The following is a 27,768-nucleotide window of genomic DNA, read 5'->3' on the forward strand; positions in this document are numbered from 1 at the left end:
TTGAAATCAGCTGTTTCCTTTTTTTTTTTTTTAACTCTTAATTGTTGACCTGTTTGGATACAAAAAACACTTAATTTACTAACTGTACTGATATTATAAATCTACTCTATGATAAATGAATTAGATATAAAACTCTGCCAGGACTTCTGTTTTCACATCTTCTTCCTATTGAATCCTTTCTTTTAATTTTGGGTATCCCATATGATAGTAATTTTCAACCTTCCCTTGTATCACCTGAATAACTTCTCTAGACTAAGCAAACCCATTTGAAAAGTAGGAAGGTATTTCGGGCACTGCAGGAGCTGGAGGAAATCAGCAGCCTTCCTAACCGTTTTGCTGGTAGAAGCAACTTGAAGAGAATTTGGCTCAAATTAAGTTCCCAGCACTGCAATAAAACTCTAGATCCAACTCATGGTCTGTGTAATGTAGATGATGATGGTGGTGGTGGTGGTGGTGATGATGATGATGATGATGATGATGATGATGATGATGATGATTTGCCAAGGTTATATCTCAGCTTTTGTAAGGAGCTCAAGGCAGTGTATATAGTGTTCCCTCCTCCTGTTATCCCCCCCTCCCCATAATGCTGTAAGTAGCTTGGACTAATACAGAGAGCGACTGGTCCAAAGTCACCTAGTGAGCTTCTGTGGCTGAGAGTGGACTTGAATTTGGCTCTCTCCTTGCTACTGCAATGCCACAAGCTATGACACTATGGTTCTCTACCAGAGATGTCTCTCTTTAGCACATTCAGTTCCAATTTTTTTAAAAAAAAAATACAACTGTCAATCATTCAGGAATCCATAATGATTCTTATTCTTTAATACATTTCAACTGAATCATATCAAATTGAAAGGCAACATATCCAATCCAGAATGAATAGGCTGCATATCCACTGATTATAGCTAAGTATATTTAAAATTATGTTTGAATTTCACCTGATTGTTGACCTGTGAATCATATTTACTAATCTGACTTCTTTCTGCTTCCTTGATATTATCCTAACTAAAAATGGTAAAAGGAATAATTAGAATATGGGCATAAGATAGTACAAGGAATAGTCATGCCCAAATCTCCGCTCAGCCATTAAGAAAAAAAAAGGTTGACCTTGTTGCCTGTATGTATTACCTGAAGCTTATTGGACAAAACCCTTTTGTGCAATGACCTTGAACATTTTGATTTTCTCAGTCTAAATTTAGCACAAGTTTGTTAAAAAAATAAAATGGGGGAGAATCATGCATGTATTGCCTGAAGCTTATTGGACAAAAACTTATTTATAAATGTAGTAAATAATGAAAATTAGGATTTTGATCTTATTCATCTACCAGAAACAAAAACAGTGAATGTACATATATTAGGAGATAGATTAATGATGTTCATTAACATTTGGGATATGTTATTTATATTCCAGCTGGGAAGTTCTGAGATTTCTTCTCTCCAATCTAAGATGGTGGATAGAAGAGTATGCCTTTGATGGGTTTCGATTTGATGGTGTATCATCTATGCTATATCACCATCATGGAATTGGTAAGTTTAATTGTGACCATATCACAATCTGAATTATTAATAGTTTCATCTGAAAATCCTACGGTAAAGCCTATAACTTTTACTTTCTGCACTTGACACTTCTATTATTTTATCTTATTAGGTGAAGGGTTTAGTGGAGATTACAATGAATATTTTGGTATGCAGGTTGATGAAGATGCAGTGGCATACCTGATGATGGCAAACTACATGATACATTTTTTGCATCCAGAATGTATAACTATAGCAGAGGTAAAGCTTACATGACATTAACAGAATTACTTTGAACTATTTATTTGAGGCTGTTTTGACTGAATCAGTAATCCGTCACAATTATAGTAATTCCAGTTTATTTTTTAAGCATGATCCAGGCTCTGTTAAACATTTTACTGATTTCATCTGCAGAATTAAATATATGCTCTAAAGTATATTCTTGTGCATGTGTATGTGAGGGTTCTTTGTTTTCCAAAGACTGGACACACAACAGTGTAGCAAATCTCTACAAAATGCGTAGTGCAGCACACACCTTCCCCAACAATAGACTATTGCTCTCCACCTATCTAGGACTTGCAAGGTGATGTTGCCATGTAAATATGTCTTTAATACTCAGTTCAAGCAAAAGTCTATAGGTCTGTAAGTGGCATACAACCTTCATCTCCCTCCAAACATTCTTACTCTGGTTGGGATGAGGTGTTGCTTCAGTGTGGTTATTCTTCTTCTAGTTGCTACTGAGCTCCTGGCAAAGCTCCAAGCTCTAGGCAGGATTCCCACCAGGATATGCCACTCACCATGACTTCTGGTCCTGGCAGTTGAATGATAGTCCTCTCGCCTGCTTGTAATAGCTTCCAATCTCCAGATGTTGCCTCCGCTTCCCTATCTGCATGCTGTTTGCTTATCACATTTCCTCCTACACACAATTCTCCCCCTCTGTCTTAGCATTTGCTTTTCTAAGCTAAGAGCTTGGGTGGGGTGAGGCTACCTCTGGACGTCAGCAAGTCCTTGAAAACTCCAGGGGGTGGTTCAGTTACACCAACAGCTGGAACGCCGGCTTGGATGCTTGTGAGTAAACTTTGAGTGAATGAATGAATGAATGAATGAATGAATGAATGAATGAATGAGGGAAATGGGGTGAGAAGTGTTTCTGCATGGCTGCAGGTACTTTTCCCAAGCACAGACAGCAACCCCAACTTCACTTCCTCACAGTGTATTCCAAGGCAAATCGCACTGAGTTTAGACATACGTAAGCAAGTATGTCTAATATGCTCATTAGAATTGTAATTCTTTTTAACAAATGAACTTTCTCATGACTTAACTCTTCTATAATATAGTTATGACTTTGGCAGTATCTCTCAATACTGCCAAAACAGCTGAATTTTATGCATCTGTCTTTGTAACTCCAACCTTTATCAGGAACTAAATGTTCCTCCTATTTCAAATTCATTATGAATATTGTTTGGTATGTTTAGTTCTGCGTCCATGAACTATAAATAACAATATATTTGTCAGAAGTATTATTTCATAGGATATTGCTAGAATTGCTACTATTGTGAGCAAAGAACTACATATAGAAAGCTTTACACATTTTTATCTTTTACTGTTTAGAATTTTTAACTATTTAATATTTAAGTTGTACTGGTCATGGAGAAGTATTACAGTGCATTTTAAACAAAAACTGATGAAGCAATTATGGGATGTATTAAACTTAAAATTGTCTTATTGATTTTGGGGTTCTTTTCAAATAAAATGAACCCATCATCCAGTGAGCCACAATAGGGTGATCAGAATTCCTACCTGATCATCTTTTTGCATTTTCTCATATACTTTTTTGTTAAGCAAGATGTTCCTTCAATTTATTCTAGTTAAACATTTTATTTTATTGTCTAGTGGGAGCTTCTGTACAAGATGTGGAATTGATCCACATGCTTATGGCAGAAATAAATTGGGAGAGAAGAACTATTGATAATGTTCTAAATTACAAATGGCTAGCATGACTTTGATCTTGCACGCAATGATAGTAGAGTGAATGGTGCTACAGAAAAGGAACTCATATTGTCTAGGGCAGGATTGATTTGTAATACTGTTCTATGTGATAAATTACATAACTTTTAAAAAGTATTGTGGATGTTTTCCAACAAAAGACAGATGTGCATCAGTTTCCTTCCCTATACACTGAGAAAATAAGTAAAACTTAGTACTGACAGTATTCCAGATCTGCTTCTGTTATACTAGTGTGCAATTAATTATTAGCAAGTGAAAACAATGAATAGTCATCAACATTTTGTCCTTTATTAGTATTAACTTGAAACATAGTATTATGTTTCAAGTTAATATCATATACTGCCTAATATTCATGGCACTTTGAAGTGTGAGAAAAAAATATGAAGAGGAAACAACTTGCTTTCATAATGTTTATCCCATAGAGATTGCAGATTAATATATTGTGATTCTTTAATATTGAATGATATGTAAAATGTTTCTATTATTTATGAATGAATAGTAAATATTCTGGTAGATTCCCCTCCTTATTTTCAATTCCAGATATTCTTTCTTTATAATATTTCTTTACTTGTCAACTAAGTCTGTATAATTTTTCCAGGATGTTTCTGGAATGCCAGCACTTTGTTGTCCAGTAATAGAAGGAGGATGTGGATTCGATTATCGGTTGGCCATGGCAATTCCTGACAAATGGATTCAGGTGAGAATATGATCCCCCCCTTGCTTTGCCACTTTCCTCACCCATGTTCCCATATATGTAATTAAATACTTAGAATATGACAAATGTCTCTGTGAACTGGACTCACTCCTATTCTGTATCCTAATTTTTGCCAAAGAAAGGGGGAAAAAATGGGTCCTCTATATATTTAGCAAAGTTTTCCCAGTTTGTATCCTCAGCATCTAATTAAAACTCCCATGTGTATTGGAATTACAGCTCCCATCATTCTCAGCCAGTGGTCTCAAAAGTAATCTGGAAGCTCCAGAAAGTTATGCTTGTATAGAATACTAAGCTTTGTGTTTCCAAAGCTCAGTGTAACATATGACTAATTATTTTACAATAATATTTGATTGTTTGGCTTTTATTTTGTGGTTTTGTGGACAGAATTTTGATAATCCTTACAGCAAGCTTAACTCCTAACAAAATGGAGATTAAAAATGTATCTGTTATGCACATGAAATTGTACAAGGATTTTATAATACATTAATTGCATATTTATGAATCTAGTGCCTTAACTACTGCTAAACATATTTCCATGAAAAGCTTGCCAATGTTGCACTCTAGTGATAAAAAGTAAGACCAAACATTTTTAATTTCTTTAAGAACAAAAGCAAAAAATATGAACACTAAATAAATCCAAGCTCTTCTGTGAGGATATGGATGCTTTCATATATAGAAATAATTAAATTTTGGAAAAAAATATTTCAGAAACATTCCCATAAATTAATACATTACACATTTATAGAGATCCATGCTTATAAACCTAGCATAAAGTGACAATAATTATGAAAATAGTATGTGTCTTGAGTCAGGCCACTATATACTATAGAAATGTAAGGTAATGTAATATTAACATATTTCATCTTTGCAAAATGTGCAGTTATTTGTACCTTGAAATATGTACATTATTCCAGAGCACAATTCATTTTTTCATCTGTGTTCAGATCTCTAAACACATACTTTTGAAACAAATGTGATCTATTTTCCAGTAGACAGAATATTTATTAATGTTGCTTCAGGGTATGTTTTCCCCATCATTAGCTAATTTCTTTTTCATATTCTGAAAGTGCTATCAAAGGCATCAAAGGCATCCTGCTAGTGCAGATCTTCTATTACTTGTAAAAAGCCTCTTTCATCCTTGTGCAATTGTAAATCCATAAATCATAAACTACAGGGCAAACATTTTCATAATGTAGTATGATTTAATTATGTCAGCTGGTATTTGGGTGAGTTATTCAGCAAAATCTTGTAGAATAGTGGAGAAAGAAACCTTTGTCCTTCTGTTTTTGTTAGATGCAGCTTAAAGTTTTGGGATTGTTTCTTGTCCAGACCATGGACAGGTTTCTGTCTGTCTGTCTGTTTTTTTAATCTCATCAAAGCTACAGTACATGAAACTCTGATGCTGCTGTTTATAAAGTAATTTGAAAGGGTAAGAAAGAAAGAATTAAAAATAATAAGAGTCAGGCTGTGATGTAGGCTGATTGTCATATTACTTTTCAATAAAGTTTCTATCTGCTTTTTCATATAGAATACTGTAAATAAAAGATATACATGACTGAATGCCATTGGGAGTTAAAACAGAGTATTTTAAAGTTTTGTTTCTTATGGTAAATAAATGTGAAGATTGGAGGGTGTGTTTGTGTGTGTGTGCTATGTGTTCTTCAAAGTCTTGATTTGCATTTTTTTTAATTAATACATTTCATATTTTTATCCGATTTTTTGTTTGTTTGTTTGTTTTGAAAGAAGCCGTATTGTTCTTAATAGCATCTCTGACTGCTGCCTGAAGTTAATATGGGCATGCACAGTGATGCTGTGAAAGAGTTCGGTCCATTGTGATTTCTGCTTTATAGGATTTTGTGCTCTCTTTGACATATAGGATAATTCCATTCCTAATACATGCTTCCATATCTTTTTTTTTTTACTGCTTATATTTGAGATAATCATAACTCACTGATTATTTGTATTCTACCACATTTCTGTAATGCTTGCTAGATCTAATGTTTTAACTCCCATTTTGCCCCAGAATTTGTTGGTACCATGATCTCACCCAGGTATTAATACTATGCAGCTCTGCCTGTCTAACTCCCCAAGAAATGGTCTGTGCCACATTCAAAACCTCTCATCATCTTTGTATCCTTGAGTAATTCCAGATATTCTTCAAGGGCAGCCCCAGGTAGCGTGAATTGCAGTACTCCATAAAGTTGGTGACCAAAGCATGGGTGACTTTGAACAATAAAGTTAGATGCATAATTAGCAATTCTAAACTTCATTTTGACACTGAAATATCAGATTAAATATATTTTTTTAATTTGCAAAACTCTTCCTGTATTGTATGCCATAAAAGCAAAATACACAGATAACACCTTCTTTCAATTTGAGCTAATACATTAATCAAAGGAGTATGCAGGATTGCATAACAAGGAACAGGCAGATTTAGTGATGAAATTTCTGTTTAGTCAACCATAAAAATAATGGCATGTAGCCCCTACTGTTTTACAGAAATAGAGAGAAAATGAATTTAAGATACGCATAATAAGTTGTTGGTAGAGATTTTGGCAGAAAAATAATACTTTTCTTCAATTTTTATGTATGTTAAAAGGTAAAGTTTCTCAACACAAGCTCAACTCCTGGTAACTCCATGGAAATGTCCATGTTATTTTCTTGGCTATGACAGAGACATAATTTCCTATTATTTTCTGGATTTTTTTTTTTTTTACTTCTGAGTTTAGTTTACAGCCATGCAATTCCTGAAGATATCCTATCCAAACATTAACTAGGTCTGACTTTGTTTAGATTTTTTAAGATAAACCAAGGTTAGCCATGTCTTGCCAATTGCTGTGACGGTGCTATATTTGTTGTGTTATATATGGAGCTCATACACAGTAACTTACCATTTCAAAATTTCTAAAAAGATACTGAGCTTGACATTAAGAGGATAAATTTAAAAAAAAAATGACACAGAACAAGAATCAGAATTATTCCTTTTAATTTTCAGATAATTAAAGAGCGTAAGGATGAAGACTGGGACATGGGAAACATTGTGTTTACTTTAACAAACAGACGATATGGAGAGAGATGCATTGCCTATGCAGAGAGTCATGATCAGGTACTGTAACTACTCAGCAGTTGATGCTTACAACAATTAGAATTAGATTGCAACCATCCATGACTCTTTTTTTTTTTGCTTTTATTTCTTTAGAAATAAAAAAATAAAAAAATAATGAATTATAATTTTTCTCCCTCCAAAAAAGTTCAGTTTCCAAACACAGCATTATTCTTTGTTCAGAGTAATATTGATTAGTCCTTCCATTATGTCAATAGAAAGCCAATTTGTAAACAGAAAGCCAGTATGTATAATCTGTCCATGACTGAAAATCTGGGTTGACGCTGTGTCCTGTCTTTCTATTGTAAAGGAGTAATAAGTTTTGCTATGCCCCATGCTTGATAGATCCATAGTGCTTCATACAATAATACATTCCAAATTGTTGGCATATATCACACCCACATCTTTAAGCCATATTACTCTTTCCAAAATCATATTAAGAAATTTATGAATACTAACCCAAACAGGACAATACTGAGACAAACACATATCATATACATAAGGTAACCCTCCAACAGTTCATGCTTCCAGAACCAGCTATGATTCTTAAATTGGTTGTGTGCTAATAAGTTTCGATTTTCTGACAAGAGAACAGACCTTGTAAAAACATTCATTTCACCACTTGGAAGGGCTGATTAGAACTATTATTATAATGTTAATCATATTTGTATTTCATTAATTAATAGCAATGTGTTTTCAGGGACTGTTGGAATTACACTAGCACGAACAAAGTGCATTCCTAGAAGTGTTAAAATATCTTCTGGTAGATTCAGTGGAGCTTTCCCAGGTGTTTATGCATTTATGTGTGTGAGTCTTCCAGCTGACATAACCTGTACAACACATCAAGAAGGCATGTTTTGCTGATGATAGCTTCCTTCATAAAGTGCTACTGTGAATATTTTGCGTAGTATTTTTGAGTGAACTCATATCCTTATTTCACTATAGTAGATCTCTGTAACTGAAGTAATGATTGACTTCTAAATTAGAATATAATAAATGTCTGAAAATGGTAGTTTACTCTTTCTTTCTGTCTCTTATTCTCTCCTTCCTGTGGAAATCTGTTTTGTTTTATTTATTGCTGTAGTTAAGAGGCTGATGGGATATGGTAGAATAATCCAGAAGTCATATATGTAAAGCTGTTTCAGATTTCCCATAAATTAAAGCTATATTTCATGGCCTGAGCACTTTAAAAATCTTATAAATAGGTATTTCTACATGAAAATGTAATATGTGTTCATTGTCCTCAAGTGTTTATTGTCCTTAAATATTAACTTTCATTGATAGCACACCCCTTTGGTTTTTGCCATTATTGATCACCAGGAAGCAATATATGACTAGTTTCATCCTCACTGGAACTCATCAGGTGCACACAGTCATTATAGTTAGTATTAGTTCTTATGTGTTCACACTGTCCTGTTCCTGGTTTCAAACACACACACACATGCACACAGTTGTTAGGTAATGGTAAGCAATTTACTGAAGATTGAACAGACAAGCAAAGGAACAGAAATCAGAATCTTATTTCTCTGATTTCAAATTCAGAGCCTCTGGAGATAAGGCTTGCCTGAGTAGTATCACTTTCCACAAGAACATGCAGAAGAGAGTTAAGATTCAAGATTCAGTTCAATGTTCAAAGAGCCAAGTAAGGTTCATCGGCCAGTCCAAGGATCAGAGTGTCAGGTTTCTTACACAAGAAGAAGGCAACAGTACTCCAGACACAGGAAATCAGATGGGTCACATGAATCAGAGATGCCTCTTAAAACATGCCACAACCAGCTTTTTAAAGTTAAGGCAGGTACATTCTTGCTTGGCAAAGAGCCTCATTGAGTGTCTTTGCTATGTTCTCTACTCTACTCACCAAGTCCAAGGACTTGAAGAACATATTTCATCATCTGACTGCTCCAGCTGTTCCGATGATACCTGTGTTTGATCAGCCACAGGTGATTCCTGGCTTGGTGTCTCCTGAGGATGGCATTCCATTGGGTCATCTGGAGCAACATTTTGAAACTCACAGGTATCAGATTCCTGGGCCATGACACAAACTCCCCTAATGGAAATGGATTAAAAACGTGCAGATATACAGTGAAATTTTTTTAAAAAATTCTCCTTTGGTCAGGGCGGAGTCATGGATGAGGGCATGACACAAGGTAAAAACTTTCTGTCTCTAGTGTGAGAGCTCAAAATAAGTACATGTATACTACTCATAAACAAACAGCATACTGAATTCATCTATAAGATGTCCTTAATTTGTGTCCTATAAAACATTAATATCATGAAGAATTTTTTTTCCCTGCCTCATTTCCTGCCTCATTTATTTATTTATCAAGGCCCTTGTTGGTGATAAGACTTTGGCTTTTTGGCTGATGGATGCAGAGATGTATAACTATATGAGTGTTCTTTCACCTCTCACACCAATTATTGATCGAGGAATACAGCTTCATAAAATGATACGACTCATTACTCATTCTCTTGGAGGAGAGGGCTACCTCAATTTCATGGGTAAGTCAGTTGGGATATTATCTTCTGATTTCCTTCAGCATAGTACAACTGTGATGACATTTTCTTGTTACAAGTTGGACATGAACTAAGTAGAGAGCCAAAGCATAGTAGGCTCCTCTACATGAATAATTTCCATTAATTTCTATGGTTCTTGCTCCCAGCTGAGGACATAGGCAATAACAACCTAAGTATGGTTGTAACTCATAGACTCTTTTTATTATTATGTTGAATAATTGACGTTGGAAGAGTTCTGTTGTTTGTGCTGTTGAATAATTATTGATATATTATAATGTTTTATTAGTTTCTACAAATATGAGTCAAATGAAGTTAGTAAATTGTGTAAGTCTCTTACCAAAAGCATGTAAGAGATCTTTGTGTGTGTGTCTGTGTGTGTGTATTTATACTAGATGAATAGAATTTTTGCCTTTTTAGGAGTGGACAAAAATAAGTAGTGTCAAACATGAATGTTGCGTTAAACTAGATTTATTAAATTATACTACATCTGGAACAACATGTGAACTAATATTAATAATAACTAGTAAGTAACCTAACAATCTCATTCTTCTCCTATATGTTAGCTAACTATATTTGGCTCTGAATTTGAACATATGTGTTTGGTTGTTTTTGCTATTTCTGGCACTGCCTGCATTAAAATTTGTGCTGAAGGAAGCACAACATTCTGATTGTGCTACAGTCTGTCAGAGATAAATTCTTCAGTAACAAAGTAATAAACTGAAGGCATTTCTTCTGCCTTCTAGATGTCTAAAGTGTAAGGAATGTCCCGTTCGACAGTTACAAACAAAGCCAGGACTGGCTTGGCACATTTACATTGCTCATTTATAGTTGTCCCAATTCCCCGTTGCTAGGTTACATATTACAGATTAGATTACAGATTGCCCCCTGTAATCCCCCCTTTTGCTCGAATGGCAGGTTCAGCCCAGTTCTCTTGTTTCTTTGATTGTTGTTGCCTATGGCGTGGTCCTTGCCTTCATCGGGGCTTCTGTCACGCACACAGCCGGGAGCTTCCCCTCGCGCGCTGATCTCTTCCTCAATTCCGCGGCTCTTTCCTTTGTCCATAGCACCCGCGGCCCTCTGGCTTTAACACAACGCATCCACTCCAGATTAGTAAAGTGGCGCCAGGTGGCCCATTCATTAGCTTGCGGTTTCGTACTTTCTCTTTCTGCGCTAGCGCTCGAGCGGTGAAATTGACTAAAGCGCGCCTGGGCAAGTTCCTAGCCATGCAGCGCCGGCTGAACCTGACATAAAGGTATTCATTTAAATAAACATAAAACAATAATTGTTTTATTTTTTCTTTTCTCATATTGCCCAATCCATTCTTAAGTCATGCCATCTTGTATTAGCTTTAAGAATAAACTTCTATATGCCTAATTGCAGATTAAGTAGAAAAATATATTTATCCTCATCAAAGTATCTTGCATCTCATCTACCCAAGTGGATAAGCAAGTAGCAATACATGAATTCTCTCTTTCCTGGTAAGAACAGTCTGACTGCTTCTCCCCCCTTTTGGGGAGAGTAAGTCATTATTTTGTAGTCATTCAAAGGACATGTGTGATATATAGTATACTGGGGTATTAATGCTATTCAGTTAAATAATTCCAAATAACTTCCCCCAAGATGCAGGAAAAACACTTGTTGTTGCCTTTTGGGTGCAGCTTGAACTAGATGGTGGAAGGAAACATTTTCACAATTTGTTTCAACTGCTTATTTGATTTATATTGAAATGCTGCTAAGGTCAACATGTGATTTTGTTGTGGTGGTGGTTTAATTTTACATACCTACATAATAGATAGGAACCAAGAGGGAACCAAATTCCTAAGAAACAAGTTTTGATATCAGTTGGTGAAATATGATTGTTGAATTATACCTTGCCTTTCAATCTCAGCATATCCAGATGAACCAGAAAGAGACCATTGTGAATGGCATTTAAATCAGTTGACTGGTCCAGGAAAGCCAACTGGAACAATATACCAAAAATATTTTGTTGGCATAAGTTATTATCTAAAGTGTTTCTAAAGTATTTTGTTTCTAAACTGAGAAACAAAAAGAACAAGTTTAAAAAAAATAGAAAGAGGGTCATATAACAAAATGAGAATATTAGTAAAAATCCTGAATCTGCAAGGATTGAGTCAGGGAAGCTCAGGAGGAGCTAAGTCTTGCTATGAATGTCAAAAATAACAAAAAGGTGTTCTTTGGTCGTATCTAGAACAAAAGGAAAGTCAAGGAAACAGTGGTCACAGAAGATGGTGATAGGCAACAGGGAGAAAGCTGAACTGCTTAATTCCTACCTTGTCTTTTTTTAAAAAATAATAACTTTATTAAATTTTTAAACAAGAAAAATAAAAACTAACAGGTACTAATATTTAAGATAAAGTAAAAAATAAAGCAAAGAAAGAAAGAACAAAGCCAAAAGTGCAAAAAGAAAAGAAAGAAGTATAAGGAAATGACTTCTGATTTTCTTTTACAACAGTTATAGTTATATATTTAAATTGAATTCTTACTCTAGAGTTACAATGTAACTCTCATTTTTTCTATCATATATATATATATTTCTAATCATCAAACCCATATATCATAATTTCATTTTATTTTGTTTCACGCAAAAAGTCTAAAAGGGGTTTCCAATCAGCATTGAATTTAATCAGTGTCTTTTCTCTAATTAAAGCTATCAATTTAGTCATCTCAGCAAGCTCCATCATCTTCATGATCCACTCTTCCATTTTGTGTAATGTCAAATCCTTCCACCATTGTGCCTGTAAAAGTCTCACAGCTGTTGTCATGTATAAAAACTTTGTCTTTTTAAAAGAAAAAAGAAAAAAAAAGTCTGATTTGTCAGAAGCAGCCTTGCGGGGAGCAGAAAAGAAATCAAAATAGGTAACTATTGGTAAGAGAACACCTAATTGTCCTGAAGGAATTCAAGTCTCTTGGATCAGATGGATTATATCCAAGGGCAGTGTTTTTCAACCTTGGCAGCTTTCAAATGGGTGGACTTCAACTCCCAGAATTCCCCAGCCAGAAAGGCTGGCCGGGGAATTCTGAAGTTGAAGTCCACCTATCTGAAAGCTGCCAAAGTTGGGAAACCCTGCCCATGAGTGTTAAAGCAACTGGTGAATGTCATCTCAGAGGCACTGACTGAAATCTTTGAGAAATCTTGAAGCACAGGGGAAGTGCCAGAAGATTGGAGAAGAGCCAATGTTATTTCAATATTATAAAAAGCAACACTTTCTTCATAATTAACTAACAAAAGATACACTTTGCCATTATGAGTTGAGTTTGAAAAATTTAATTGCATACATTTTTAAAAAACTCATCATGATCAGTTAGTGAAATTGTGTTTCTACAGATGTTGATCATGAATGAATGTCTATGTGTGCATAAAATTCAGTCTGTGAAATGAAGTACTAAATAGCATTGTTGAGAAAATGTGTAGGGAAAAGAGTCTTCTACCGTACCATGCAGCATGCTTTTCAGATAAATTTGTTTTTACAATTCAGATAATTTTTTTAAGTTGGATTGGTGGACACATATGATATTTAAAATAATATGTAAAAAGTATTAAATAAAATATTTGAAATTAAATATTGTTTAATGAGTGTAGCCCTTCTTCAATTCCCCAGTCATGTTTTATTAGCAAAGATGGGGAATAATGGTGGGTTCATCATGTTGTGTTAAACTGTATTAAAAAAAAAAATGCCTCGTCAAATATTCAACTTCCAAGCTGTTTAGAACATTATCATTTAAGGTTTTGAGATTCTGTTCCCAGTGACTAAACAATATACCCATGGTGTCTACAATATACCACAATATGGTCACTATAGCACTCCAACTTGTGTTACTTCACAATTATATTGGGGATAGTATGTAGACTAATAATTATTGACATCTTTACTTTCCATGTATTAGTATAGTCTTCTTTCAGAACTATTTAAGTCAGCAGCCATCACTATATCTCACATAACTGCAATATACATTGGAATAAATGCCTTTATTCAGGCCTAAATAAGCTTAATTGTATGTTATCAATTTCTAGAATTTTGACATCGCACATATTTGATATACTTCCATCATATTATCATCACACTAAGCTAAAGAACTCCAAACACTGACTAATTCTTCCTTGATTATTTAGGCTTCTTGCTTTTGCACATTTTGACTCTCTATAGATTTCTCCTTCCTTCCTTCCTTCCTTCCTTCCTTCCTTCCTTCCTTCCTTCCTTCCTTCCTTCCTTCCTTCCTTCCTTCCTTCCTTCCTTCCTTCCTTCCTTCCTTCCTTCCTTCCTTCCTTCCTATAGGATAGAGCTGATTTGTACTGAGTGACAGTTCCCCTATCTTAGACTGAGTAAAAAATGGTGTTAATGTTGTTGTGGAAAAATAACAATCCACTAAAATATGAACCAAAACAATGGAGCTCTGAAACAAAGCTTCTTTATTAAAATATCCTACAAAACTGAACACTGGGATCCTGATCAAGCAGACCAATAGCCCTGACAATAGAGTGGCAAAGCATTACGTAGGAGGTAGAAAAGGTACATCAACAGTCATGAATAATTAATTGTATTATATAGACAGGAAAAAAAAAACCAACTCTGGATCAGTAACTCTATATCAGCCAGACCTAGATTTGAGGATGGCACCTCAATCTTGTTCTTAACCCTGTTTTATATGTGTTAAATCAAAGGATAGACATTCTTTTTTTTCATATTTTGATAAATTGACCTTTATGAACCTTCTCAAAATACAAGTCTACATCTTGTTATCTGCCTTCTGCTTTGTCCCTCTGGTCACTTTCAGCTGAATCAAAGACTTCCTGAATCCCAGCAATTTTATTATTTCTGTATAATTGTGCTTCTAACTGCCAAAGAGCATGATTTAAACATAAAAATCAAAATCTTAACTAAAAATAACCCACTACTTTTAAAGGTGCTTAACTTATGAATTCCACAATGTTGATTCCTTTCATATTCTGGAAGCTAAACAAAATAGTGTATGTGTGCATACTTTTAAGTCAGTTGTGTTCCTTTTCTCCACACAGAATCTAATATACCATTGTACTGTTCATATTTAAAATATTTATTTGAAAATATTTATTTGGAATCCTTAAGTTTTAGATTTCGCCACATGGGACAACCTTATATCATCTACAGTTTCTGCATTTTCTTAAGACTAATTCTCAATGAATCAGAACTTGTTTGTAGTATTCAGATACTACATTACAAAGTGAGGATCTGTTTAATGTAATGGTTCTTACAAAAAGTATTCCTAACTATAGATTTTTAAATGAGATTTATGATATCTTTATAGAAACATAGGCTAGAACCTGTCTTCTGTGTAGGCAAACATTTCCTGTACTGTGTGGATGTGTTAGAAATATAGTCATCACTTTTACCATCTGAGTTCCCTAATGGAATTACAGAGTTACCTCCTTAGTTCTGGAACAAATGCAATATTTTTATTTCCTAATCGACACCATGCATAGACTTGATAGTTACTTTATTCATAAAATGCTACACTTGGGAGTCTGAAATTGCCAAGTAACAGAGCTATATGAAGACAGGAACATTGAGAAACTTCCATATTTGTTAATTAAATTTGAATTATTATTATTTCTTTCCTCTACTTCACTGGCATTTTACAAATATGTTAAACTATATGTTTATCAAATGGCACTTGGCAGATAAATATATTTCTACTGATATGTGTGTGTTTACCATTCTCAGTTTATTCAAGTAATAATAACAATAATAATAAATTGCAAAAGGCAGCTTTACTTGGAACAGCTTATATCCTGTGACAATACCTTTAACACCATCAAACCATCAAACAACAACATCTGCCTATTCCAGGTCCTTGGGAAGGACTTGATAGGTGGATAAAAATGCCAAATCCATTCTAAACAACTGGCTGACTATGCGACAATAATAATAATAATAATAATAATAATAATAATAATAATAGTAGTAGTAGTAGTAGTAGTAGTAGTAATAGCAGCATTGTTGCTGTCTTGTTTGTAATAAACAGGGAAGAGGCTTACATTGATGAACCTGTATCTCCAATTATTACAGATTGTATCTGGTGTTTAATTTGTCCCTTTTAGGCATATTTTAAAACATATTTTCTAATTAAAAAAAGCATCGGTGACCTGAGATCAAGCTATTTGAAAGACCATATGTTCACTTGTGAACCTTCTTTTCAACTGAAGACTTCTGAGATTTTTCATCATATTGCTAAGTATATGCTAGGTATATGTAATTCACTAGTCTTCCAAGTTTTCTCATGATGTTACATAGCTTTCCCAGTCTGGGCTCCTCTAACTCTGTTGGTCAGAAATGTAGTATATCTAGAGGACTTTAGGTTAGAGTAATTGATATAATTTGTATATGTGCGTTTTAACTGTATTGTTCATACCTGAAGATAGCTATTGTAATTAAAATTGGCTCAGCCAAATAGTAATTTGGAATGAATGTTTGCTAGTTAATGGTGAAGAAATTGTTGCTTTAAAAAAAAAACTGACTGAAAATATAACTACAGAGATCTCTTTAGCTTGCAATACAGTTTTCAGTTCTTCCATTTAAGTTTATCAGCACCGGGTATATATTGCAGTTCAAGTTATTTTGACAATTTCCTTATTGTCTTCCATGGTCTGTCAATCTGTAAATCCCTAATGAGTATTTTAAGCCTTAGTCCCTTGCTCTGTAAACAAAATACATCAAGCTGGACATGGGTCTGAGTGATAGTATTGTGCTGCAGGAAAACAAGGGTGAAGGTATTTTTTACAAATCATTATTATCTAACCAAAACTCCAGAAGTGGCAGAATCAGATTGATTATGTTACCAGCCCTCTCTAAACACACTCCATGGACTTCATATTTGCAGCTGACAAGGGAGAAATAAATAAACTTGCCATTTTACTGGAAGAATATACCACATTGTTTCCTGACTAATGATGGTAATGATAATAAGTAATTATATAAAGTAACCCAAATGTTACTAGCTTATGGATTTTTATATATGTTACCCACTGCAACAACACCTATATCACCTTGCAATTATCTAAAGAAGAGCTAAAGGTTTAAGAAGCAAATTAAAGGACAACAGGAATCCCTGTTGAGTGCCATGACATACTTTTAGGTTCAGGGACAAATACATCAGTGATTAATTTTACTATAGAATGAAGATACCAAATTGTAATTCAATGTATAAAAAGTGATTGAAAACCAATCACTTTTTAGAACACACTCCAGAAACTTAGTTTGAATCATATGAAAAGGTTAATTAAGAAAGCCAAATCCAATTTATTTGCAGCTATCTTTAGAAAAAAAAAAAAGCAATCACCAAATGAATATTATAAGAAGTCTGATTTTTTTTTTAAATAAATCCTGACTGAGTTGGATACATTATAAATTTATATACCGTAATCTACTAACAAGTGTTATGGTTAATAACCCAATGTCTACTTTAAGCACCTATATTGGTCTATAACTTTCACATCTAGTAGAGTCTTTGGCTTTAGGATTACTGTAACATAAGCTTTGTGGGATGAAACAGAACATTTAGTAAGATTAAATGACACAGTACAGACCTGCAGTAGTATAAGTGTCAATAAATCTATATAATTCAGTTAGGAAAACTGCAGACCAGGGGTAATGCATCTTTTCCAACTGGGTAGAACTAAAATCTCTAGATTTTAAGATTTTTTTTAGCTCTGAGAAAAGATATTACACATCCAAAAATATATCCTTGAGGAATCCCAAACAGTAAAAAGAATGTAATAGAGTCTCTATTGACAACAATGATAACAAGATAAATATATTTTACTGGACTTAAAGTTTTAAATTTCAGTGAAAGAGTCAAAGGAATATGGAGTGAAATTGCCATTGGAACAATTGAAGAATCCCTAGTTGATTTACTAGGCAAGAGGAAATTAAAAAGGAAAAACAAAACTGATAAAAAACTAAGTCTGAACAAGGAAAACGAAGTATAGCTGTTTTGTTTTGAATTCAGCCAACACCAAATATCTATCAAGTAAAGTACCAGGATATATGTTTTGGTAAAGACTTGAAGGAGGAACAGGAAGAATCATCATCATCACCACCACCTCATCATCAGAAATAATAAAGCAGCAAATAACAGCCATAGCCAAGAAGATCAGCAGATACAAAGGCTGAATCTCCAATTTCAGTCAAATGAGAAATGTTTCTACCAATCCATCAATGGAGAGACTGCAGTGAACCAGTCAACACCTGACAAAGAAGAAACAGTGCTGTTTTGGACGCAGCTATGGGACAACCCAAAGAAATACAACAAGAATGGGCTTGGATAAAGGAAGTGGATAAGAATTTTAAAAAAGCTGAAATGAAAGAACTTGTAATAACAGCAGAAATGGTGGAGAAAAAGGCAAGGAAGATCAAGAATTGGTCAGCACCAGGAGAAGAGGAACTGCATGGTTTTTGGTTGAAACATCTGACTGCTCCTCACCCACTCATTGCCAGGCAGTTTAACAACATACTGCAAGGAGGTGAAATTGAAAATTGGTTAACATCTGGCAAAACCTACCTGATAATGAAAGATCCACCAAAAGTGGCAGCACCAGGCAACTACAGGCCAATTACCTGCTTGCCAACAACTTTCAAATTGCTAACTGATGTGGTAGCTGATGCAGTCCAACAGCATCTAGTTGAAAACAAGCTCCTTCCATCTGAGCAGAAAGGAAACCACCCAAACAGCAGAGGAACAAAAGATTACCTCCTCATTGACAAGATGATTTTGGAAAACTGTAAGAGAAGGAAGACCAACTTAAATGTAGCTTGGATTGATTACAGGAAGGCATTCAACTCCATGCCACACGATTGGATAATCAAATGCCTAGAAATAACAGGAGTCAGTAGAAACATCAGAAGCTTTGTGCAATGATCAGTGGCACAGTGGAAGACAGTTGCTGGTCAGTGGTCATAGACTTGGAGAGTTTAATATCCAGAGAGGAATCTTTCAAGGAAACTCACTATCACCACTACTGTTTGTCATTGCATCGATTCCTCTGTCAACAATACTGAACAAGTCAGGCCATAGCTACCAAACATCAAAAACATGTGCAGGCTATCCCCTCCTTTACATGGACAATGTCAAGCTATGTGGAAAAACACCATCTGAAACAGAATTGCTGTTCAACATTGCCCAAATATACAGCTAAGATATTGCAGCGGAATTTGGACAGGACAAATGTGACCATCAACAGGGGAAAAATAGTGAAAACTAAAGGAATCAAGATGCTCTATGGGAATAATATCAAGAGGCTGGACAAGAAGATCACTACAAATGCCTGGGCATCCTTCGAGCTGACATCAAGCATATTGAAGTCAAGAAGAAGATTAGGAGTGAATACATCATAAGTGTGAGGAAGATCTTAAAGTCCAAACTCAGTGGAGGAAACGCCATCAAGGCAATTAACATCTGGGCAATTCCAATCATTAAATACACAGCTGGAATAGTGGACTGGACTCAAGCAGAACTAGAAGGTCTGGTTAGGAAGACCAGAAAAATAATGACAGTGAATGATGCCCTTCATCCGTGAGTGTTGTTGACAGACTCTACTTACCAAGGAGCATAGATGGGCATGGAATGTTGCAAGTACACCAGATAGTTGAAGAAGAAAAAAGGGCACTAGAAGAATATCTGAAGGATTGTGATGAAGATGCACTGAAGCTAGTATACCATGTAGACTTACTGAATACTGAAGAGACCAAACTGGCTTACAAGAAAGACCAAATAAAGAATAGAAAAGAAACATGGCAAGGTAATGTATTACATGGCCAGTACACACACACACACACACACAAAACTAGCAGCCAAAGCAGATAACAACAAGACCTGGCAATGGCTAAGAGCAGGAAAGTCAAAGAAAAATACAAAGGGGCTAATTCTGGCTGCACAAGACCAAGCCTTAAGAACAAATGCATACAGAGCCAGCATTGAGAAGATAGCAACAGGCAACAAATGCCATCTCTGCAAAGAAGCTGAAGAAACAGTGGACCACCTAGGCTGCTGCTATAAAAAGATCACACAGACTGACTACAAACAACAGCATGACAAAGTAGTAACAAAGGTGCATTGGAATACCTGCAAGAAATACCATTTGCCTGCAAGCAAGAACTGGTGGGTCCAGAAAACAAGGAAGGAAGGAAGGAAGGAAGGAAGGAAGGAAGGAAGGAAGGAAGGAAGGAAGGAAGGAAGGAAGGAAGGAAGGAAGGAAGGAGTATTAAGTATGTTCGCCGCCTTGAATTATTTATATATTAATAAAGGTGGGATTAAAAAAAAATCTAAAAAAAATAATATAAAATGAAGAAGCTGAAGTGTTCTGGAACTTTAGAATTCAATCAGGAAAGCACCTGCCACACAACACATCAGACTTATCAATTGTTGGTAAGAAAAACAAAAAATATCTGTGGACATTGCAATAACTGGAGACTTCAGCTATTATAAATCTCTTGAGCCTTGTCTAACACCTCCCACCCCCACCCCAACAATATGTTGAGCAGCAGTAGTTTCTGTGCAGAAACTTAGGCCAGAATATTTGGGTAAATCAACAATTTAAATCTCTTGTGGTCCAGCTGATGTAGTTTTAGAAAAGATTGTATTTTCTGCTAAAATCTAAGTGAGCTGTGTTTGGGTAAATTTAATTTGCTCAGTAGGAAAAATATACTCCACATTTCATTGCCCAGTTCACACTGTTGTCTTGAATGAATGTACTGTATCTATTACTATTGAAGATAGATCATTGTTCAGAGTCAGAGGCACATGCTTTCTGTATGTAAAATATCACCCTTTGCCTTAATGTAAAGCATTCATCCACCAGGACATGTGGAAAGTCTGAGTCATTGTAAATCTCCAAATCAGAATAAAGAATATTGGAATAGATACACAAATATCCTGTTTTCTGAATTTCTTTTTCCTACAGCAGTGCTAATAAATACAGTGATGAATATACACAGATATTCCAGGTTTCTGTTTATATTTACACAGACATAGTGACATGACTTGACTATCCTAAACAAAAAGGTACATTTTAATTGTAAATGTTACTTTCTCCATATGTCAATTTGTAGATTTCAAACTTTTCATTTTCATAATTTATGGTGCCTGCTCCAGATTATAATATAATATATAATTAGTTTTTTGGGAAAGTACCAGTCATGATATTTGATGATCTAGTAGGGAATACTAATGTAAATCTGGATCAGGTTAGCATTTGTGATGTTGGGATACTGATCTTAGAATATTCTTGATGCTTATAGAACAATTTATAAAGCTTCAGCATTTTGTACAAATCACAGTGGAAATCATGGGTGTTCATGACAAGTATGTTGCACATTGTTAACTTGGAAATGGAAATATACAACTCTAAAGAAGATACTTTTTTAGAGTCAGTATATTCCTCATGCAAAAAGCCTTATTTTCTAAAGGAGTGCATTAATGTCTTGTTGGTAATTATTATACTTAAAGTGGATTTCATATTTTTGAGATTTTCTTCCTGTATGTTTTCTATTATAATAGCATTTTTAGACAACTCTGTTTATCTGTTTTATAATAAATGTTCAAGATAGAGCTATATATTGAATTTAGTCATTTGTGTATTAAGCTTGTGTGTGTGTGTGTGTGTAATAACTTACAAGGATATAAATAATCATGGATTGTAATTTTGAATGTCTGTTGCTTCATACATATTAATTTATTCATGAAGCTTGACATCTGTCATTTGGGATGTTCATTTTTTTTTTCTTTAAATGACAAAATTTTAATGACTCTTTTTAGAACTAGGGAGTCTGGGGGAGTCTGCAAAAATATCTTGACAGGGTTATTTTGCACATTTTTGCACTACGTTATGAAGGTACCAGATAGCTTTGTTGCTTGTCAATTTTGACACTTTTGCAATTCTCTTTGCAATATAATTAAGTATCTAGTGGATTCCCAGGCTGTGTAGGCATGTTGATAGCATTTCTAGATGAACTGCTCTCAATCAGTGGTAACTGCAAGGGAGCTTGAAATATCTGATAGACTGTAGTAGCAGTCTTTACTGAACTATACTTTGTACTGACTTTACTGAACTGGTACTGTAACAAACAACTATATAAAATCATTTCAGATCTGGATTATAATTATTTCTGTGCAATCTGTGTTATACCTCTGTAAATAAATCTATTATTTTGAAAACCTGATCACAAAACAAACCCTTATTGGAACTTTAAATATTCATCTCACCTCAGATATTCCGTTATAATAAAGCAGAATTTTCTAGCTATAAAAATCTTAGGATGTTCCAGAAGTGGTTTATTGATATTCAGCATTAAAAAAAAAATACCACTATCAACACACATTCCTACCTTTCTACTTTACTGTAGCTTCAGTGAATTGACTTCAACTCCATAAAATAAATTCTAGATTTCTGTATTTGCTATACTCTTGCTACACAGATTTTATATATTTTGCAGAGAATTTAGCTACACTAGAATAATATGAGTATATTATCTGTGCAAGTGTCAATTTTTCACCATTAGACCAGGAAAAAAAAACTGTGTAATTTATAGTTGTCTTCCATAATCCTCAGGTGACTAGGGGTGTGTGAGTGTGTGTGTGTGTACACACACACACACACACACACTTTTGAATTCCTCATCTGCTTGTCTGTTTAAGGAATATTCCTGGTTAACAAATCTGCATCTAAATGCAAGCTTCAACATCAGTAATCTAGAACAATGCTAATCAGCTTTCAAGCAAAATCAATACAACCTTAGGTCATGGACATGTGGTTGCCATCAGAGAACCACAGACTATTAGGAGTACAAGAGTCAACCTGTTATTCTGGGGTTTCCTTTAACATTGTCTACAGACATTTAGACTTATTCATTTTAATATCTATGTTGATTTATTTTGTAAAGTCTCTGTCATTTACTTTATGGCCTAAACTGAAGCAAGGAAATTAATGTTTTGTTTGCTACCATAAAGTAGCAAAATGGATACTGTTGTGATATCACACATTTTAGGTAAGGGCATGATCATGTTGTGACTAATAAAGATAAGAGATGCTATGCTACAGTTGTGTTTAATTGTTATTTTCTTTGTTGAGAATAAAAATGTATACTTTGGATGTGTGTTTGTGTGTGTTACAATTAAATCTAGTGCCAGAATCTAAGATGAACAATCAAAAGATTAAAGAAAAAAAAAAGGAAAGGCAGCAAACTTTTTTTTCATTAACCATATAAACAAGTATAAATAATGCTGCTTTCTGTTGTCATATAGTTTTACTGACCTTTTGTTTCAGTAGTTTAGCTCTGATATTTAAAAGACCTCTGGTGTATAGAATTACTAAATACTGTCTTCTAGTTTCCCCTTTCATTGCTTTCTCTGTAGCAGCAGATGAGCTTCAGACAGCAACTTTATGCCTGAAGGCTTGTGCATCACCAGCAATCTTTTTGTTATCTCCCCCCCGCAACCCGCTTCAGTATCAGAAACCATCCCTAGTGCAATAACACAAGATATTTTTGACATTTTTCAAATTCAGAAGTAGGTTGCTCTGCAGCATAAGGTATTGGATGAAGAAAAACATAAATGCAACAGGTTCCTAGAATTAATTCCATAATACTTTGGATCCAAATTTGGCATTGGAGAAAAGACAATTGGCTCTGAGGTAACTTTGCCTTCCATTTTGCTTCATGAATGCCTCTTCCATTCAAACCATTTGGTGAATTTCATAACATGAACGACCTCTGCAGCAACCTTCCCCAAACAGATGTCTACCATATTGTGGCTGAGAATTACAATAGTGTGCAAAAGTTTTAGGCAGGTGTGAAAAAATGCTGTGAAGTAAGAATGCTATACAAAAATGTATATTGTAATTGTTTATGTTTATCAATTTACAAAATGGAAAATGAGTGAACAGAAGAGAAATCTAAATCAAATCAATATTTGGTGTGACTACCCTTTGGCTTCAAAACAGCATCAACTCTTACACTTGCACACTTTGTACTATTGCACAAAGTCAGGGATCTTTTAGGATTAGAGTCAGGTGTATGATTAACCAATTATACCAAGCAGGTGCTAGTGATCATCAATTTCATATGTAGGTTGAAACACAGTCATTAACTGAAACAGAAACAGCTGTGTAGGAGGCTTAAAACTGGGTGAGGAACAGCCAAACTCTGCTACTAAGGTGAGGTTGTGGAAGATAGTTTTGTGTCATAGGTCATACACCATGGCAAGACTGAGCACAGCAGCAAGACACAAGGTAGTTAGACTGCATCAGCAAGGTCTCTCCCAGGCAAAAATTTCAGAGCAGACTGGGGTTTCAAGATGTGCTGTTCAGGCTCTTTTGAAGAAGCACAAAGAAATGGACAATGTTGAGGGCCATAGGTGCAGTGATTGTCCAAGGAAACTTAATGCAGCAGATGAAAGACACATCATGCTTATTTCCCTTTGACATTGGAAGATGTCCAGCAGTGCCATCAGCACAGAACTGGTGTAAACCAGTGGGACCCAGGTATACCCATCTACTGTCTGGAGAAGTCTGCCCAGAAGTGGTCTTCATGGAAGAATTGTGTCCAAAAAGCCATACTCTGATGTGGAAACAAGGCTAAGCAACTCAACTGTGCACAAAAACATAGGAACTCCGGTGCAGAAAAATGGCAGCAGGTGCTATGGACAGGAGCCCAAATTTGAAATATTTGGCTATAGCAGGAGGCAGTTTGTTCGCCGAAGGGCTGGAGCGTGGTAGAACAATGAGTGTCTGCAGGTAACAGTGAAGCATGGTGGAGGTTCCTTGCAAGTTTGAGGCTGCATTTCTGCAAATGGAGTTGGAGATTTGGTCAAGATCAGTGGTGTCCTCAGTGCTGAGAAATACAGGCAGATACTTATCTATCATGCCACACCTCAGGGAAGCATGTGATTGGCCCCAAATTTATTCTGCAGCAGGACAGCAACCCCAAACATACAGCCAATGCTTAAGAACTATCTTCAGCATAAAGAACAAGGAGTTCTGGAAGTGATGGTTCAGCCCCCGCAGAGCCCTAATCTCAACATCATCGAGTCTGGGATTACATGAAGAGACAGAAGGATCTGAGGCAGCCCACCTCCACAGGAGACCTGTGGTTAATTCTCCAAGATGTTTGGAACAAGCTACCTACCAAGTTCCTTCAAAAACTGTGTACAAGTGTACCTAGAAGAATTGATGCTGTTTTGAAGGGAAAGGGTGGTCACACCAAATATTGATTTGATTTAGATTTCTCTTCTGTTTGCTCACTTTGCATTTTGTAAATAGATAAACATAAGCAATTACAATATATATTTTTGAAAGTATTCTTATTTTACAGCATTTTTTCACACCTGCCTAAAACGTTTGCACAGTACTGTGTATGTTTAACACATCTAATGAGAAGGTGGAGATAGTTAGACTGGTGCTCTCTAGGTATTTGGAACTTCATTCCCTATCCTTCCTGGCCAACATTATCTAAGATGGTCTAAGATTTTCAACTTGACAGAATTGCAAAAGTCCTATTAGATGCTGAAAAGTTCTGAAGGAGCCAATAGGAAAGCACACTTTGCTAACAGACACTCATCCATCCATGCAATATCAATATTTTGGTTGGAATTAATGTTTTATATGCCGCTCTGGTTCTCAACAATAATGCATTTCAGGAACAATGACTGTAAGACATACCTGATGGATGTGATTTTAAAATATTTCTCTTCATGCAATCTTTGGTCCAAAATTTGTTTTGTAGAAAAGTGAGAAAACCATTCATAGCAGACATGACAACCTCTGAACCTTAAATTACCCACAAAAATGTAATGTTTCTTAATCAAATTGTCAAAGCAAAACAGCTTACTTTTTCCCATTGGATTCCTCATGATTTTCCATTCATAATTTATTGGGAAAGGTTTGTTTATGTTGTGCTTAAAAATATTCAGACTGCTGGTACAGTATGCTTTTTAATTGCATTTCAGTATGTAACAGAAATTACAAAAAATAAAAATGCCAAATAAGGTGATAAGTAATATTAATGTCGAATGATTAGCAACAACAAATTGGAATAGTTATATATACAAGGGATCTTAAACAAACAAAAAATAAGCACTTACTTTATATTAATGAGACTTCTCACAATAAAGTCAGTCCATATATAGAAAGTCTAGATATGTCTGCCATCTAGGGTTTCGGATCAGGTGTACTTGTCTAAAATATCAAGAGGACACCAGGTGGCCCAATGCTCCAAATCTTTCATTCAAAGCAGGCTCCTTTGCTTTTCTCTATCAAATAGGTGGGATGAATTTGGAAGCAATAATTATTTTAAACATACCATGGTCTGCTCAATTTCTTCTATAATTTATTATATTTTATAGGAAATCATCTTTTGATTTAGTTCAAGCCTACTTTCATCAAAAAATGTAATATATATTAACAAATGGGTTGGAGTAATACTTTTTTAACTTGCTTTCCCTGTCATTAAGTTGTTATGATTTTTAAACAGTACACGGTAATTGAGGAATATGAACTTGTTCAATTTGCTTAGTATCTAACAATCCAAATTTTTACAGTAAGTAAAAGTATCATAGAAAGTTTAAAGATTTCACCATTCACATTGTAACAACATCTTTAAACATTGTTTCAGGGTTTTGCTTTGTTTTGCAACTGCATTTAAATAAGTTTTCCAAGGACGTTTATTGAAGATCCATTTATTTTTCATGTCTTTACTTTTATTGGAAAAAAAAATAGGTAATGAATTTGGACATCCAGAGTGGTTGGACTTTCCTAGACAAGGCAATAATGAAAGCTACCATTATGCAAGGAGACAGTTTCATTTAGCTGATGATCACCTTCTTCGCTATAGATTCCTAAATGTGTTTGACAGAGATATGAACAAATTGGAAGAAAGGTTCGGCTGGCTTGCATCACCTCCGGTAAAGTATATATAATTTTAAAATGTTATATAATAGTTATCAGCACTTTGCATGTTCAACACTTCAATCAGAATGAAATTACTTTTTTAAAAAGTAAGAAAGGCCTTCATTAGGTATTGCATTGTTTCTTTAAGATAGTTTCAAGCAAATTATTTGTATTGTTTATAAAGTTTTGTATCCAGGAAAACATTTTTCCTCAATTTCACTTATTTGAAAATATTCCTTTAAAAAGCTATCTAGACATAAATCCATTTGCATATTTCAACCCATTTCGTTGGTTATCTATTTTGACAACTTCCTTTGCAGTAAATGCAAATATACTTTCTGACACATTGTTGTATTTTTGATTCTGGTCATCATCAAGAATCTTGTTACCTTTAAAGCTAAACCACTTGCTCACTTGTTCCAGTTACTAAATGTAATGAATATTTAATTCAATTCAAAACTGAACTTAAGTCATTCAAATTAAGGGCACAATGAACTGTGTTAACACCTTCTGTTTGCATACAGTATGTCATGCATAATATGCAGAGAGAAACAAAAAGATCTTCAGATACTCATGGACAGGTTCTCTGTGATTCAAATATTTTATATCAATCTTCAAATCATTTGGAGCTCTAAAAACTATTTCCTTATGTATGTGATGTTGATTTAGACCTTAGTCTTTGTTCTACTTTTGAAACTGTAGGCTCTTATCATAAATCTCATTGAATTGGGTATATTCATTGATGAACAGTCTTACTAAATTTGAGAGTTCTATCCAACTTTGATACATGGTTCTGTGAAGGTCCTCACTGTTATTCTTCTGTTCTTTTAATGTATTTTAAACTATACATTTATTTATTTATATAAATGTATAGTTTTATTTATTTATATATAGGGTCTATGTGTTCTTGTAGGATATAAATAGCTTTATGCTTGTTTTTCCATTTTGTTCCAGCACTATTATTTTCTGAAGTCTTTATCTAGA

The 27,768-nt window shown here is 34.7% G+C and overlaps 1 protein-coding gene across 4 annotated transcripts in view; it reads left to right on the forward strand.

Moving 5' to 3' along the window:
• GBE1 (1,4-alpha-glucan branching enzyme 1) overlaps window positions 1–27,768 on the forward strand; it is a 141,859-nt gene that overhangs the window by 87,404 nt on the left and 26,687 nt on the right. For all 4 annotated transcript variants that reach the window (XM_088144573.1, XM_088144574.1, XM_088144576.1 and 1 more), the window contains 6 exons: window positions 1,409–1,524; window positions 1,646–1,773; window positions 4,118–4,216; window positions 7,230–7,340; window positions 9,665–9,836; window positions 26,614–26,798. In XM_088144573.1, the coding sequence (XP_088000699.1) occupies window positions 1,409–1,524; window positions 1,646–1,773; window positions 4,118–4,216; window positions 7,230–7,340; window positions 9,665–9,836; window positions 26,614–26,798 (811 nt within the window). The remainder of the gene's footprint in view (window positions 1–1,408; window positions 1,525–1,645; window positions 1,774–4,117; window positions 4,217–7,229; window positions 7,341–9,664; window positions 9,837–26,613; window positions 26,799–27,768) is intronic.

The sequence above is a fragment of the Python bivittatus genome, unplaced genomic scaffold (genome assembly GCF_059951505.1).
Source record: "Python bivittatus isolate LINGU-HERP-01145 unplaced genomic scaffold, Pbiv_v1 ctg000350_np1212, whole genome shotgun sequence".
NCBI lineage: Eukaryota > Metazoa > Chordata > Lepidosauria > Squamata > Pythonidae > Python > Python bivittatus.